Source organism: Oncorhynchus tshawytscha, linkage group LG03 (assembly GCF_018296145.1).
Source record: "Oncorhynchus tshawytscha isolate Ot180627B linkage group LG03, Otsh_v2.0, whole genome shotgun sequence".
NCBI classification, from domain to species: domain Eukaryota; kingdom Metazoa; phylum Chordata; class Actinopteri; order Salmoniformes; family Salmonidae; genus Oncorhynchus; species Oncorhynchus tshawytscha.
The window spans coordinates 55,493,652-55,507,719 of NC_056431.1; the positions used below are offsets into that span (position 1 = coordinate 55,493,652).

General features: G+C 43.1%; 1 protein-coding gene across 1 annotated transcript in view; it reads right to left on the bottom strand.

Annotated features, from left to right (window-relative positions):
• Positions 1-14,068, bottom strand: part of LOC112239048 (titin) — a 176,769-nt gene that overhangs the window by 77,992 nt on the left and 84,709 nt on the right. The window contains 25 exon segments of the mRNA XM_042320092.1: positions 61-360; positions 3,143-3,258; positions 3,407-3,593; positions 3,707-4,003; positions 4,098-4,385; positions 4,493-4,614; positions 4,687-4,864; positions 5,564-5,711; positions 5,885-6,036; positions 6,146-6,430; positions 6,526-6,640; positions 6,849-7,036; positions 7,131-7,433; positions 7,552-7,854; positions 8,023-8,292; positions 8,383-8,649; positions 8,762-8,886; positions 9,044-9,452; positions 9,566-9,844; positions 10,071-10,337; positions 10,526-10,792; positions 11,018-11,186; positions 11,522-11,619; positions 11,767-12,033; positions 12,845-12,968. Of these exon segments, the coding sequence (XP_042176026.1) occupies positions 61-360; positions 3,143-3,258; positions 3,407-3,593; positions 3,707-4,003; positions 4,098-4,385; positions 4,493-4,614; positions 4,687-4,864; positions 5,564-5,711; positions 5,885-6,036; positions 6,146-6,430; positions 6,526-6,640; positions 6,849-7,036; positions 7,131-7,433; positions 7,552-7,854; positions 8,023-8,292; positions 8,383-8,649; positions 8,762-8,886; positions 9,044-9,452; positions 9,566-9,844; positions 10,071-10,337; positions 10,526-10,792; positions 11,018-11,186; positions 11,522-11,619; positions 11,767-12,033; positions 12,845-12,968 (5,524 nt within the window).

Sequence of the window (14,068 nt, forward strand, 5' to 3'; positions counted from 1 at the left end):
ACTTGTGACCATAACGTTAAAGGGAATAGGGTGCCATTTGGAACGCATTCAGCTACTTACTGAGTCTCTCCTTGCACAGAACTGGATCGCTAGGCTCACTGGGCTCACTCTCCCCAGCGATATTGACAGCAATGACCCTGAAGGAGTACTCCTGTCTGTCCATCAGGCCTCTCAGGAAGTGCTCCAGGATATTGATTCCTTCTGAAACACGAACCCACTGATCAGTTCCACTCTTCAGGAGCTCAATGATGTAGCCCTCGATCTTGGCACCACCGTCATGCTCAGGCTTGGTCCACTGTAGGAAGGCAGAGGTCTTGGCCACGTCTTTGACGGTTGGCTTACCAGGAGCCCATGGAGGATCTGTAGGAAAAGAAGACATGTTGTTTTGGTTAACAACATTACATTGCATAAATGATTAATGGTCTGTTGATTAAATACAATATATATATAAAAGTATGTGGACACACCTTCCAATTAGTGGATTTGGCTATTTCAGCCATGCAATCTCCATAGACAAACATTAGAAGTAGAATGGCCTTACTGAAGAGCTGTGACTTTCAATGTGGCACAGTCATAGGACGCCACCTTTCCAACAAGTCAGTTCGTAAAATTGCTGCCCTGCTAGAGCTGCCCAGGTTAAAAACTTCTTAGGGCAAGGCCCTTTTTCTCTCAATTTCTGCCTGAATGACGTGCCCAAAGTAAACTGCCTGTTACTCAGGCACTGAAGCCAGGATATGCATATAATTGGTACCATTGGAAAGAAAACACTTTAACGTTTTTTAGAAATGTTAACATAATGTAGGAGAATATAACGCAATAGATATGGTAGGAGAAAATCCAAAGAAAAACCAACCGGATTTTTTCTTTTTTTGAGAAACCATGGTCTTACAATGTCAAGTATAAGGGCATACTGGAAATTAGCTCCCAGGATGCAATTACTATGGCTTCCACAGGGTGTCATCAGTCTATGTTCAAGCTTTCAGGCTTGTAACTTCCAAAACAAATAAGAAATATCAGTTTTAGTAGAGGGACACAGACTTGGATATTCGTGTTTGCTCGCACTATGAAGAAAGGACATCTGCTAAAATCGGTTTCCTTTTGAACATACTTCTTTCTGTAAGAAATATTATAGTTTGATTACATTTTAGGGTACCTGAGGAGTACATAAAAATGTATGTTGACTTGTTGAAACAAGGTTTAGGGGTAGATTTTCGGATTCCTTTCTCTGCATGTTGAATGAGTGGATTACTCAAATCGATGGCTCCAACTAAACAGACTTTTTGGGATATAAAGAAGGATTTTACCGAACAAAACAACACTACATGTTATAGCTGGGACCCTTTGGATGACAAATCAGAGGTAGATTTTCAAAAAGTAAGTGAATATTTAATCGCTATTTGTGAATTTATGAAACCTGTGCCGGTGGAAAAATATTTTGATGTGGGGCGCCATCCTCAAACAATCGTATGTCATGCTTTCGCTGTAATAGCTACTGTAAATTGGACAGTGCAGTTAGATTAACAACAAGCTTTCAACCGATATAAGATACTTATATCTACCTAAATGTTTAATATCCATAATTTGTATGATTATTTATTTGAATTGTGCGCCCTCCAGTTTCACCGGAAGTTGTCCCGCTAGCGGGATGCTGAGCACTAAAGTGCTGTTATTGTGAAGTGGAAGCATCAAGGAGCAGCTCAGCCGCGAAGTGGTAGGTCAGACAGGCTCACAGAACAGGACCGCCGAATGCTGAAGCAAGTAGTGCGTAAAAATTGTCTGTCCTTGGTTGCAACACTCACTTCCGAGGTCCACACTGCCTCTGGAAGCAACATCAGCACAATAACTGTTCGTTGGGAGCTTCATGAAATGGGTTTCCATGGTCAAGCAGCTGCACGCAAGCCTAACACCATCATGCGCAATGCCCAGCGTAGACTGGAGTGGTGTAAAGCTTGCCGCCATTGGACACTGGAGCAGTGGAAATGCGTTCTCTGGAGAAATGAATCATGCTTCACCATTTGGCAGTCCGACGGACGAATCTGGGTTTGGAGGATGCCAGGAGAACGCTACCTACCCCAATGCATAGTGCCAACTGTAACATTGGTGGCTGAGTAATAATGGTCTGTTTTTCATGGTTCGGCTAGGCCTCTTAGTTCCAGTGAAGGGAAGTCTTAATACTACAGCATACAATGACATTCTAGACGATCCTGTGCTTCCAGCTTTGTGGAAACAGTTTGGGGAAGGACCTTTCCTGTTTCAGCATGACAATGACCCTGTGCACAAAGAAAGGTCCATACAGAAATGGTTTGTTGAGATCGGTGTGGAAGTACTGGAGTGCACAGAGCCCTGACCTCAACCCCATCAAATACCTTAGGGATGAATTGGAATGCCGACTGCGAGCCAGGCCTAATTGCCTAACATCGGTGCCCAACCTCACTAATTTTCTTGTGGCTGAATGGAAGCAAGTTCCCGCAGCAGTGTTCCAACATCTAGCCTTCCCAGAAGAACGTGTCAGGATTTGGCCAGGGTTGTTCCGGTCTTTGGTCACTAGATGCCCCCATTGTGCTTTTTGACCCTTTTGCTTTCCCTTGTTCCCTGTTATTATTTGCACCTGTGCCTCGTTTCCCCTGATTGTATTTAAACCCTTAGTTTTCCTCAGTTCTTTGCTCTATGTTTGTATGTTAGCACCCAGCCCTAGTATGCTGTGAACTTTTGTTGCTCCCGTTGGACTCGCTTGTGGAATTCTGTTTTTGTTCTTGTTTATACATTTTTGAGTATCCTTTGAGGTTTTTTCATGCTATACCTACCACCCTGTGGATTTACCTTTTTGTCTTGGAGGATTACCTTTGTTCTCGTGGAATTACTTTTGACGTTGTGGAGTTATATGTTTGCCTGAAGGACTTTCCTTTTTTACTTTATTAAATACTCCAATCAAGTACTGCTGTGTCTGACTTATCTTCTGGGTTCTGCCGACTATTCGTGGTTCAGTTGGTTAAGTGACTGTTTCTCACTCCGGAGACACGGGTTCGTTACCGGGTCCTGACAGAATGGAGGCTGTTTAGCAGCAAAGGTGGGGCCAACTCCATATTAATGCCCATGATTTTGGAATGAGATTTGGTAATATAGTGTATGTTGGATGTATTACCAATAGGATCCTTGACCAAGATCTGGTCAGTTTCCTTGCTTGGTTTTCCAGGTCCGGCGAGATTCTCAGCCAAGACTCTGAACTTATACTTCTTCCTTGTGGGTAGTCCTTTGACTCTGCAAATCAGGAACAATCACATAATCAACACCACCATCAAATGAATAGCTACAACCAGAAATTAAATCAACACTGTCATTACTGCCTTCAATTACGAAAATATAAGTATTACGATGTTAATTAACTAAATGTATTCTAACGTCTTACTTGAATGTTGTGTCTCTGATTGGGATCTTGTTGCATCTGATCCATCTGTTCTGGTCTGGTTCAAACCTCTCAACCCAGTACCCAGTGATAGGACTACCACCATCCTCTTCAGGCTCATACCAATTCAGAGTCAGGCCATCTTTAACAATATCAGAAGGCTCCAGCTTAGTTGGCGCACCAGGAGAATCTGAAAACAACAGTTACAGACAATTTTAGCAACAAGCCAGAAAACAAAATAAAGGAAATAAAGGAAATACAATTATATTGCTTTGACTAAATACAAACATAAACTTAACATACCAAAGGCATATCTGGCAATGATTGGCATATGTTCCGCTGGCACACCAATACCAAACTGATTCTCAGCAAACACTCTGAAGATGTATTCCTTGAAAGCTGTCAGGTTGAGGGCCTTGAAGTTGGTCTCTTTGACAGTGGAGGAGAGCTTGTGCCAGATCTCGCTTTCTGCGGCTCTGCTCTCCACTATGTAGTTAGTGACCTTTGCACCTCCGTCATCTCTGGGAGGGTTCCAGGCCAGGAAACAGGACTTGTTGGTGATCTCAGAGATATCAAATGCAGCTGGAGGACTAGGCTTATCTGTTCAAGACAAATAGAAAATAATGTCAGAACATTAAAGAACACACTTTTAAACAAGTGTTTCCTCACAAATACAGGTGACAAAATATGATACCTAGAATGTTGACGTCAACAGTTGCAGTAGCACGGCCACAGCTGTTGTGTGCTTCAATGATGTAGGTAGCTGTGTCCTCTCTTGTTGTCTTGCTGATCGTAACAACGGAGTGACCAGGCTTGTCGTCAATAGAAACTCTATCGTCACCCTTCAGAACCATGTCACCCTTGGTCCATTTCACTTTAGGTACGGGCTTTCCAAGAACATCAGCTGGAAGCTCAATCTTAGAGCCAGCTTTGGCGGTCAGTCCAGCAAGACATTTGACATCCAGAAGAATCTCTGGGGGGTCTGTGAGATTATACAGAAAATGTGTTATACTGATGACACAGAAACCAATTTCAGCCACTATGCAAGATGTTACATATACAGACATGGAGCATTTACGCAAAACATACCTTTAGGATCAACAGCCAAAATCTCATCTGTAGCCTTGCAGGGTTTGCTGGCACCCAGTCTGTTCAAGGCCCTCACGCGGTAGGCGTACCACTGTCCCTCAATGAGACCAGTCACTTGCAATCTAAGAGAAGTAAGTTAGCCTTTCAAAACAAAACAAAAATGTCTGAGAGCTTTTTTCTCTGGTTCTACTTACTTCAACTCAGGGACCTGATCTCCGCAGGACTCCCACTTGTCTGTGCCACGCTGGCACCTTTCTATGTTGTAGCCCTTGATTCCAGTGCCGCCGTCCCACTTGGGTGGTTCCCAGGTCAGGAAGATGCCAGAAGCTGACTTGTCCCTCCATTTCAGGTTCTCAGGTGGGTCTGGCACGGCTTGAATTCAAAAGACAGGCATGTCAATGATTCAGAAGAGTTCTAATTTAAATGACAGGACGGTCAATGATTCAGAACAGGTCTAATTCAAATGACAGGCCTGTCAATGATTGTGAACAGCTAGAACTCAAATTACAGGTATGTAATTTGCCAGCAGCATACCACCCTGCATACCACTGCTGGTTTGCTTCTGAAGCTATGCAGGGTTGGTCCTGGTCAGTTCCTGGATGGGAGACCAGATGCTGCTGGAAGTGGTGTTGGAGGGCCAATATGAGGCACTCTTTCCTCTGGTCTAAAGAAATGTCCCAATGGCAGTGATTGGGGACACTGCCTTGGGTGGGACATTAAAACGGGTGTCCTGACTCTGAGGTCAATAAAGATCCCATGGCACTTATTGTAAGAGTAGGGGTGTTAACCCTGGTGACCTGGCTAAATTCCCAATCTGGCCCTCAAACCATCACGGTCACCTAATAATCCCCAGTTTACAATTGGCTCATTCATCCCCATCCTCTCCCCTGTAACTATTCCCCAGGTTGTTGCTGCAATTAGAGAATGTGTTCTCAGTCAACTTACCTGGTAAAATAAGAGATAAATAATGTCAATAACTGAGCAAAGTTTGAATTCAAATGACTCTTATGTCAATTATTGAGACGTCAAAACAATGGATTGAGTGCACAGCATAGGCATTGTACTACTTACTAGCAGGGGAGGACACATTGACTGGCTCGTCAATGTAGGCAGGCTCTCCTGGGCCACACTTGTTGCAGGCAGTAACCCTGAACAGATACTCTTTACCCTCAACGACATCAGTGACAGTGAACTCCTGGTCTTGAACACCAGTGATCACCTGGGGAAAGACAGTTAGTGACATGTGTTATTACATTTATAATAATCTTATTTCATGTTTAACAAGGTATAAGCTGTGGCCAAAGATTGTTCCAGCCTTATGTCCCAACTGGAAAAGTAAGTAATTTCACATGTGTATTGCTGTGTGGTTTAAAGACTTATGTTCATCCATACCTTGACCCAGGTCTTGCGGGATACGTCACGTTTCTCAATCTGGTAGCCAGTCAGAGGGCTTCCTCCATCATGCTCTGGCGCCTCCCACATCAGGTGCACATGCTGTCTGGTCACCTCGGCAACCTTGAAGTCTTTGGGTGCACTTGGGGATGCTAAAAAAATTGAAAAAAGAGGGATATGAAGGGAAAAGAAAGAATTGCAGTTGACAATATCAAGATACAGTATGTTGTGTTTCACCACAAAGCTCATCACGTCACTTACCGATAACGTTGACTTCAATCTCTCCGGAGCAACTGGTAATATCATTCTCCAGAGTAAGAGTGTATACACCTCTGTCTGGACGCACACTTGGAGTGATGGTCAGTTCTACGTAGGTACTCTTTGTAATCATGGACACACGTTCACCAGCAGTGAGCTCCTTATCAGCGAAGCTCCACTTTGCGTTTGGTGTGGGATATCCAGAGATAGGGACACGGATAGTAAGGGGATAAGGAACAATGACCTCCAGGCCATCCTTGAATCCACTCAGGTCCATTGTGGGGCCAACTGAAGATAGAAAATAATGACCATTGTTATGACAAATGCACTACATTTAAAATGATGAATGTCTTCAAGGTTAGTGAAAAGAGAAACAAATGTACCATGTGTATCATCAGCCAGCATGGGTCCCAGTGTGTTGGATGGGTCAGACACTCCAGCTGCATTCTCAGCCATCACCCTGTAGTTGTATTTTTTGCCATATGTCAGGCCAGATATCTGAGGAAAATATGGAAGAGCAGTACTCTGAGTTGAGATACGTGTAAGCAATTTAAGCATAAATTTAGACAATTTAGTAAATTGATGTCAATGGGAGACTTGCATTCAAGTCAGAATACAACACAAAACGTATGATAATTATACTACAAATATTATATGAAATCTCCAACAAACCATTTAGGAGCTTTTCATCTTATAGGATAAATACCTTGTAGGTGAGATCCTGGCAGAGCCTGGCGTTGCATCTGAGCCAATGGTCTGTTTCGTCCTCACATCTCTCAATGATGTAGCCAGTGATCGTGCTGCCTCCATTCTTCAATGGGATCTCCCATGTCAGCTGGACTGAGTTCTTGTTCTGCTCTGAGGGTACCAGGTTCTGTGGTGGGCTTGGCCTCTCTGGAATAACAAAAACAAACATGTTTGTATGTTAAAACAGTGCATGTATTTCATTAATAACATTTCAGCAACTTTCAGAACTGAAATAACTTACCAATGGGGTCCATGATCTTAACCGGATTGGTAGCAGCACTTGGTTTGCCAATGCCAGCCTTGTTTTCAGCCTTGACACGAAAGATGTATTCCTTGTTCTCAATGACGTCGTTGATGATTGCGCTGCGATCTGTTGCTTTACTGATCATTGCCACAGCCCACTTCACAGAGGTCCTGTCACGGGACTCAATGATGTAGGATGTGATCTCAGACCCTCCGTCAGACACTGGTTTTTCCCAGGAGACTGTGGCACCAAACTTACTCACGTTTCCAACACTCACATCCTGAGGAGCATCAGGAACATCTGAAATATAAAGCCAGGTTGTAATTCACTTTTCTGGTCGGCAGTTCAGTGTTGGAACCAGTTACGTTTGAATAATGATACTGCACGAGGTGATTATTATAATATATAGTTTGCTTACCAAACTTGTTCTTGGCATAAACACCAGGTTTCTCTGTCTCAACATTTGGTCCACTGCCCACTCTGTTGCGAGCACAAACACGGAATAGGTACATGGATTCCCTCTGGAGTCCGGTCACAGTGTATTCTGGAGCGTCAGAGCGGTCAGTTGCAAGAGTCCATGTCTTGCGCTTGACATCACGCCTCTCCACCACGTATGTAATGATCTTGCTGCCACCATCGCTCTCTGGCTCTTCCCAGACCAGGCTGACCTCACCATCGGCGGTGTCAACCACGTGAAGGCTCTTCACGGGTCCAGGGACATCTGTGGGAGGCAAAAATACATGAATAAATGGAATCCATATGAACAACAATTCCAAGAAAAAGATCCCTTCCAAGAAAAATATCCTTTCCAAGAAAAATGTCCCTTCCTGGAAAAATATCCTTTCCCGTTATCCATTCAAATACAAGAGTGGATTGAAACGCAACTTACCAATGACATCCAGATTAATGAATGCCTCTCCCTGTCCATGTTTGTTCTTGATGATAACCTTGTAACGTCCCTGATCGGACTTCTTAGGGTCCTTCAGCCTGTACTCTGTGCTGTCCCCAACGGTGTGGATGTTGTCCTTGGGAAGGCTGACGTTATCATAGAACCACTCAGCCTCAGCTTTAGGATACGCGCTGTAGGGCACGAACATGACGATGGGCTTTCCAGCGTCTGTTACTAAGCTCTGATCCATAGTCTTGATATTTGGCTTAGCTGTAGAGGAATAAACATTTATAAGATCAAATAATAAAACGATTGATTTATTGTGGAATCGGAGAGGATATGAAGCCTATGATGACATACCAGCCAGTTCCAGCTTGGCTCTGGCATCCTTGTCTTTGGCGATGATTCTGTACTCTCCCTGGTCACGAGGCCTGATCTCACACACTTGGAGTCTGTGGATCTTGCCCTCGCTCATCATCTGGTACTTGTCGCCCTGGACAATGGTCATGTTGTTCCTCAACCATTTGACCTCAACTCTGTCTTTGTTGAGCTCCACCTCAAACACAATATCAGAGCCTGGAGGCTCAAACACATCCTGAGGTGGTCTGACAATCTCAACTGCGGTCTCTGGAATAAAGATTACACAAGAAATTGAATTTGTGAAACATGAATTCATACAGAACAGTTAGAAAAATGGACTCACACAAACAGAATCATAGAATGAATTCAAGAGGCTTGCCTTCAACAAAGAGTTGGGCATGTGATCTCCTTTCATCGACGCCACAAGAATATTCACACTCATCATCTGGTCTGCACTCCTTGATACGCAGCCTGCAGGTCTTGCCCTCTTTTTCAAATATGTACCTTGCAAAAAACAAATGGATAATGTTACAATACGCTTTTCTGTTTTTAATGAAAATCCTGGGGTGGCCCTTAGGGGCAAATGAGCTTTTAAGATTTAGTTTCAGTGCCAATAAAGCGACAGTGACTGTGCCTCATAGCAGTCTAAAGGTTTTCCTACCTGGGTCCCTCTCTGATCTCACGCCCATTCCTGTACCATTTCACCTCAGCCTTCTCCTTGGTGAGTTTGCAGGTGAACTCAGCATCCTCAAACTCAGTGATGGTCTGGTCTTTGAGTTGTGCGGAGAAGTCAGTGGGGGCTTCGCTGATGATCATCTCAGCTGTAGACTTGTCATCACCAGCCATGACGGTGTATTCACCCTCATCAGCGAGAGTACAGTCCTTGATGGTCAGTGTGTGCTTGTATTGGTCCACCCTGTAGAGGATGCGTTTGCTGAGTGTGATCTCCTGACCAGCCTTCATCCATTTCAGAGTAACCTTCTGCCTGTTGACCTTGCAAGAGAAGCTAACAGTCTTCTTTTCCTGTGTGTCGCAGTCCTCAAGAGGTACAATGATCTTCAGACTCTCCTCTGTTGACAAAACAAAGAAATCAGTTAGTCATGTAGCTCAATTCAAACAAAAATAAGACATACTACTACATCAAATTAGCCATTGGTCAAATTGATAACAAAAATGTGTTCACCTTTTACGGTAAGTTTGCCAGAGCTCTTGGCATGTTCACCACGGTGGTTTGTCAATGTAATAGTATAGTTCCCTTCATCTGACTTCTCAGCATCCTTGATCCTCAGAGAGAACACGTTGTCTTTCTGGATCATGACGAACTTGCTGCTCTCAAACATGGTCTCATCGTTCTTCAGCCACTTAGCTTTTGCTTCCTCAGAGTTCACCTCGCAGTTGAAGACCATCTCTTGTCCCTCTTTAGCTTCTGTATCTTTGATCGGTGTAATGATCCTGAGTTTTTCTGTGGAAATCAAAGTGAAAGAAACACAAGTTAGTAGGTCAAATTACTAATTTCCCCAAGGTTGCCTCTAAGAAAATCTTAGAAGAATATTACTTTATTGTCCAATTGTACATGCAGGTTTAACGGAAAATGTACTTTATCGCAACCACTCCGAAAGACACATACTGTACACATACATGTTGGAGAGGTTGAAATAGAAAAGGAAACAAACATATTGATGACATACCAAGAACAAGCAGGTCAGCCGTAGCTCTGGTGGTACCAATGAGGGCAACATAGGCTCCCTCATCCTTGGGTTCAGAGTTCTTGATAACAAGTATTCTTCTCTTGCCATCACAGACAATGTCGTACTTGTCCCCCTTTTCTAGCTCCTGATTATCCTTCATCCATTTGACAATGAATGTGTCTTTAGAGACTGAGCAGACAAACTCAGCCTTTTCTCCCTCAACCACCTCCTGACTCTGAGGCTTGGCGATAAACTCAGCAGCCAGTTCTGGAAGAACAAAAACAGATTAGTGTATATGCTTTCATTTTCCACAAATACTTTTATCTGCATCCCTTGATTTGGTTTTCATAATAGTACTGCCAGTGTGGAGCCACTACCCAGGATATTTAATTTCTCCACCGGACAAAGATCTTTAACTGACTAAATTAAACAGAGCTCATGTCTGATTTCATTACCATTTATTTTCAGGTTTCCAGTTGTCTGTGAACTAGACAATTTGCAATGGTACTCTCCAGCATCATCTGTTTTGAGATCCTGAATGATGAGTATCCTCTTCCTGCCATCTACGATTTGATCGTATCTTCCTCCCTCTGGAAGTTCCTGGTCTCCTTTATACCATATGACATCAGCTTCGGCCTTTGACACTTCACAAATCATCTTCACGCTGTCTGTTTCTGTTCCCTCCACGTTAGACAGGTTCCTGGTGAACCTAGCCTCTTCCTCTGCAAAGGAAATACAATATAACCGTTAAGTCAATACATGATGATAAATCGATTATAGTATATAACATTAAAATGAATTTATTTGCCTGTGTCCCAAATGGCACCCTATTCACTAATTTTGACCAGATCGCTACGTGGGCCCTGGTCAAAAGTAGTACACTATATAGAGAATAGGGTGCCATTTGGGATTCACCCTTTGAGGCAGAGAAAGTGTGCCAGACTCACCAATGACTGTAAGCATGCCGGAGGATTTGGAGACCTTTGCATCACATTCATATTCTGCTTCATCATCGAACACTGATTTGTGGATGATGAGGATGTGTTGACGACCTTTGGCAATTATTTCATATTTCTTTCCCTTTCTGATTTCACTGCTGTCCTTCAACCAACGAACCTGTTTCAAGAAACAGACATAAAACAAGGACATTACAATGATGGTACAATAATGTTAAGATGTACTGATCCAGACTATGAAGGAAACAATTAAGGGAGTAAAATGTAACAGCAATGTAAAAGGTTGAAAAACAGTGGAAGACCGGAAACACAACCAAGTCTCAGTCTTAATATCATGTTTTGTAACTCCACATGCAACTATATTATATTGTTATACAAATAAGAAGGTGTGTTTGAATGTGCATTTGAAAACAAGAGGTGTGTGCATGTGTTGTGTGGGGGTTGGGAGAGTGGTAGGGTCCGGGAGGTAGGGGGTGAAGGGTCAGGAATCAATACCTTGACATTTTCGCGAGATACTTCACATTCAAATCTGGCAGAGTCCTTTTCTTTGACCTCAACATCATGGAGTGGTGTAGAGAACTCAACATGTGGAGCTGTAAGGACACAAGTCATAGTATTAACACACCAGTATGCCAAATTCACAAATGTGTGGCCTTAACAACAAACAAACAAACAATATCAAAAGGTTTTTAATTTGTACTTTAACAAACAAACAATATAATTATCTATACTCGACTTACGTTCAACGTTAAGGAAGCAAGAGGTTTTGAATTCTGAGGCGTCGCAGGTATATGTTTTTGAATCATCAAGAGTGCAGCCATGAATGATGAGTCTTCTCTTGCGGCCATCGGCAACAATGTCATATTTCTTAGTTTTGCGTATCTCCTGTCCGTCCTGGAACCACGTGACCTCAGCATTTTCTCTGGAGACTTCACACTCCAAAGTAGCAGTAGCCTCTTCCTCAACTGTCTGGTCCTCCAGAGGCTTGCTGAACTCAACTGGTGGCTCTGTGAATTCACACATGAATTACACATGATGACTTGCCCTTTACATATCATAACAGCTTAGGAAACAAACTCATTTGACCAAATTCTATTTGTACCACCAACTATTATTATTGTTATGGTCCCTCTTTAGAATATATATAAAACATATCTTTTTTTGACTTGGTCGTTACAAAGGCAGGTACAGTTACAGGGTAAGCTACATTCCGTTACATAATTCCTTCAACCTGTTTGCTGTTTGTGCAATTACTGTACATATTCATACTTTTAATACATTTATATTCAAACTTAACATTGTGAGTACACCTCTCCTCACCCTGTTATAAAAGCATACATGACTGTCTCACAGGCTCTCATTTCATACTTAACACATCATTACTTACTGATGGGCCTCTCATTGAATTCAGTCTGGTTGGGTAGATCATGCTCTCACACCATTCACACCTGACCCAACTACATTATATCGTTGTCTGTACTTTGCATCAAGGAGACAAATATCATCTAAAGAAATCTGAATCTATGTCACAATGTGTACTCACACAGTACTTATACTCTGCCTACCTATGTAAATGCAAGGTAAATACTCCCAATTCTGGCTATTTCATGTAAAGTGGAATCATTGCATTACTATGAACCTGGTCTATATAGCACCATATAGTGCACCATATTTATCTGTATAGTATGCTTTACAGAGTAAATATTGCGACTATATTGTTGTTTAACCTTATCGAATTCACAAAAAAACAGGTCTCCATGATGGTTAAGAGAGCAGTTGGGGCAAGAATCTCTATAACAACCACAAACCGCAACCTACCATTCACATGTAGGCTGGCCTCAATCTGGAAATCCTTTGCAGTCAGTTTAACTTCCCCATCCTCTGAAATCTTGACGTCTCTGAGAGTCAGAGTGTGAGTTTTGCCTTCTGCTCGGGTGACCACCTGTGCAAATCAAGCAGTTTGATTAATCAGGTGGACAGTGACAGCTATGGGTGGTCAACCTATTTACTTCTTCCACTGAATGAACATCAGCAGCTGGTGACAGGGGACTGAAGGGGCCCTAGGCTCAATTTTAACTCCGGTTGCCATCTGACTCCTCCACTTTCCCAAAGCTTGGGTGAGGTGGTTAACTAAGACAAAACTTTCCCAGTACTTTGTAGTAGGTGTTCCATAAAGTCATCACTTTCCTCTTGAATGTAAACAATATAGAACTACCGCTTACAGTCATAGGTTCTATAGTTTTTTCCCTATTACAAATAGTCATGACATGCCTAATGACGTGTGAAAACATGAGGATCATAGCTGTTCATTCACAGGCCTTTGGCAAATGATTATCAAGCACTTATTTAGCTGTATCTATTGTAAGGTAGACTGTATATTATTTTGCACACGAGATTTCAAACAACTTTAAACGGACACTTTGAAACAACAACCCTGCAGGAAGGGTACCACATGAGGGAGGAGGATGTCTTCCCTGTAACGCACAGCGTTGAGATTGCCTGCAATGACAACAAGCTCAGTCCGAGGATGCTGTGACACACCGCCCCAGACCATGACGGACCCTCCACCTCCAAATCAATCCCACTCCAGAGTACAGGCCTCGGTGTAACACTCATTCCCTCAACGATAAATGCAAATCCGACCATCACCCCTAATGAGACAAAACTGCGACTCATCAGTGAAGAACACTTTTTGTCAGTCATGTCTGGTCCAGCGACGGTGGGCTTGTGCCCATAGACGACATTGTTGCCGGTGATGTCTGGTGAGGACATGCCAACAGGCCGTACAACAGGCCTACAAGCCCTCAGTCCAGCCTCTCTCAGCCTATTGCGGACAGTCTGAGCACTGATGGAGGGATTGTGTGTTCCTGGTTGTTGCCATCCTGTACATGTCCCGCAGGTGTAATGTTCGGATGTACCGATCCTGTGCAGATGTTTTTACACGTGGTCTGCCACTGCGAGGACGATCAGCTGTCTGTTTATTCTGTTTATGGTTCATTGAACAAGCATGGGAAATCGTGTTTAAACCCTTTACAATGAAGA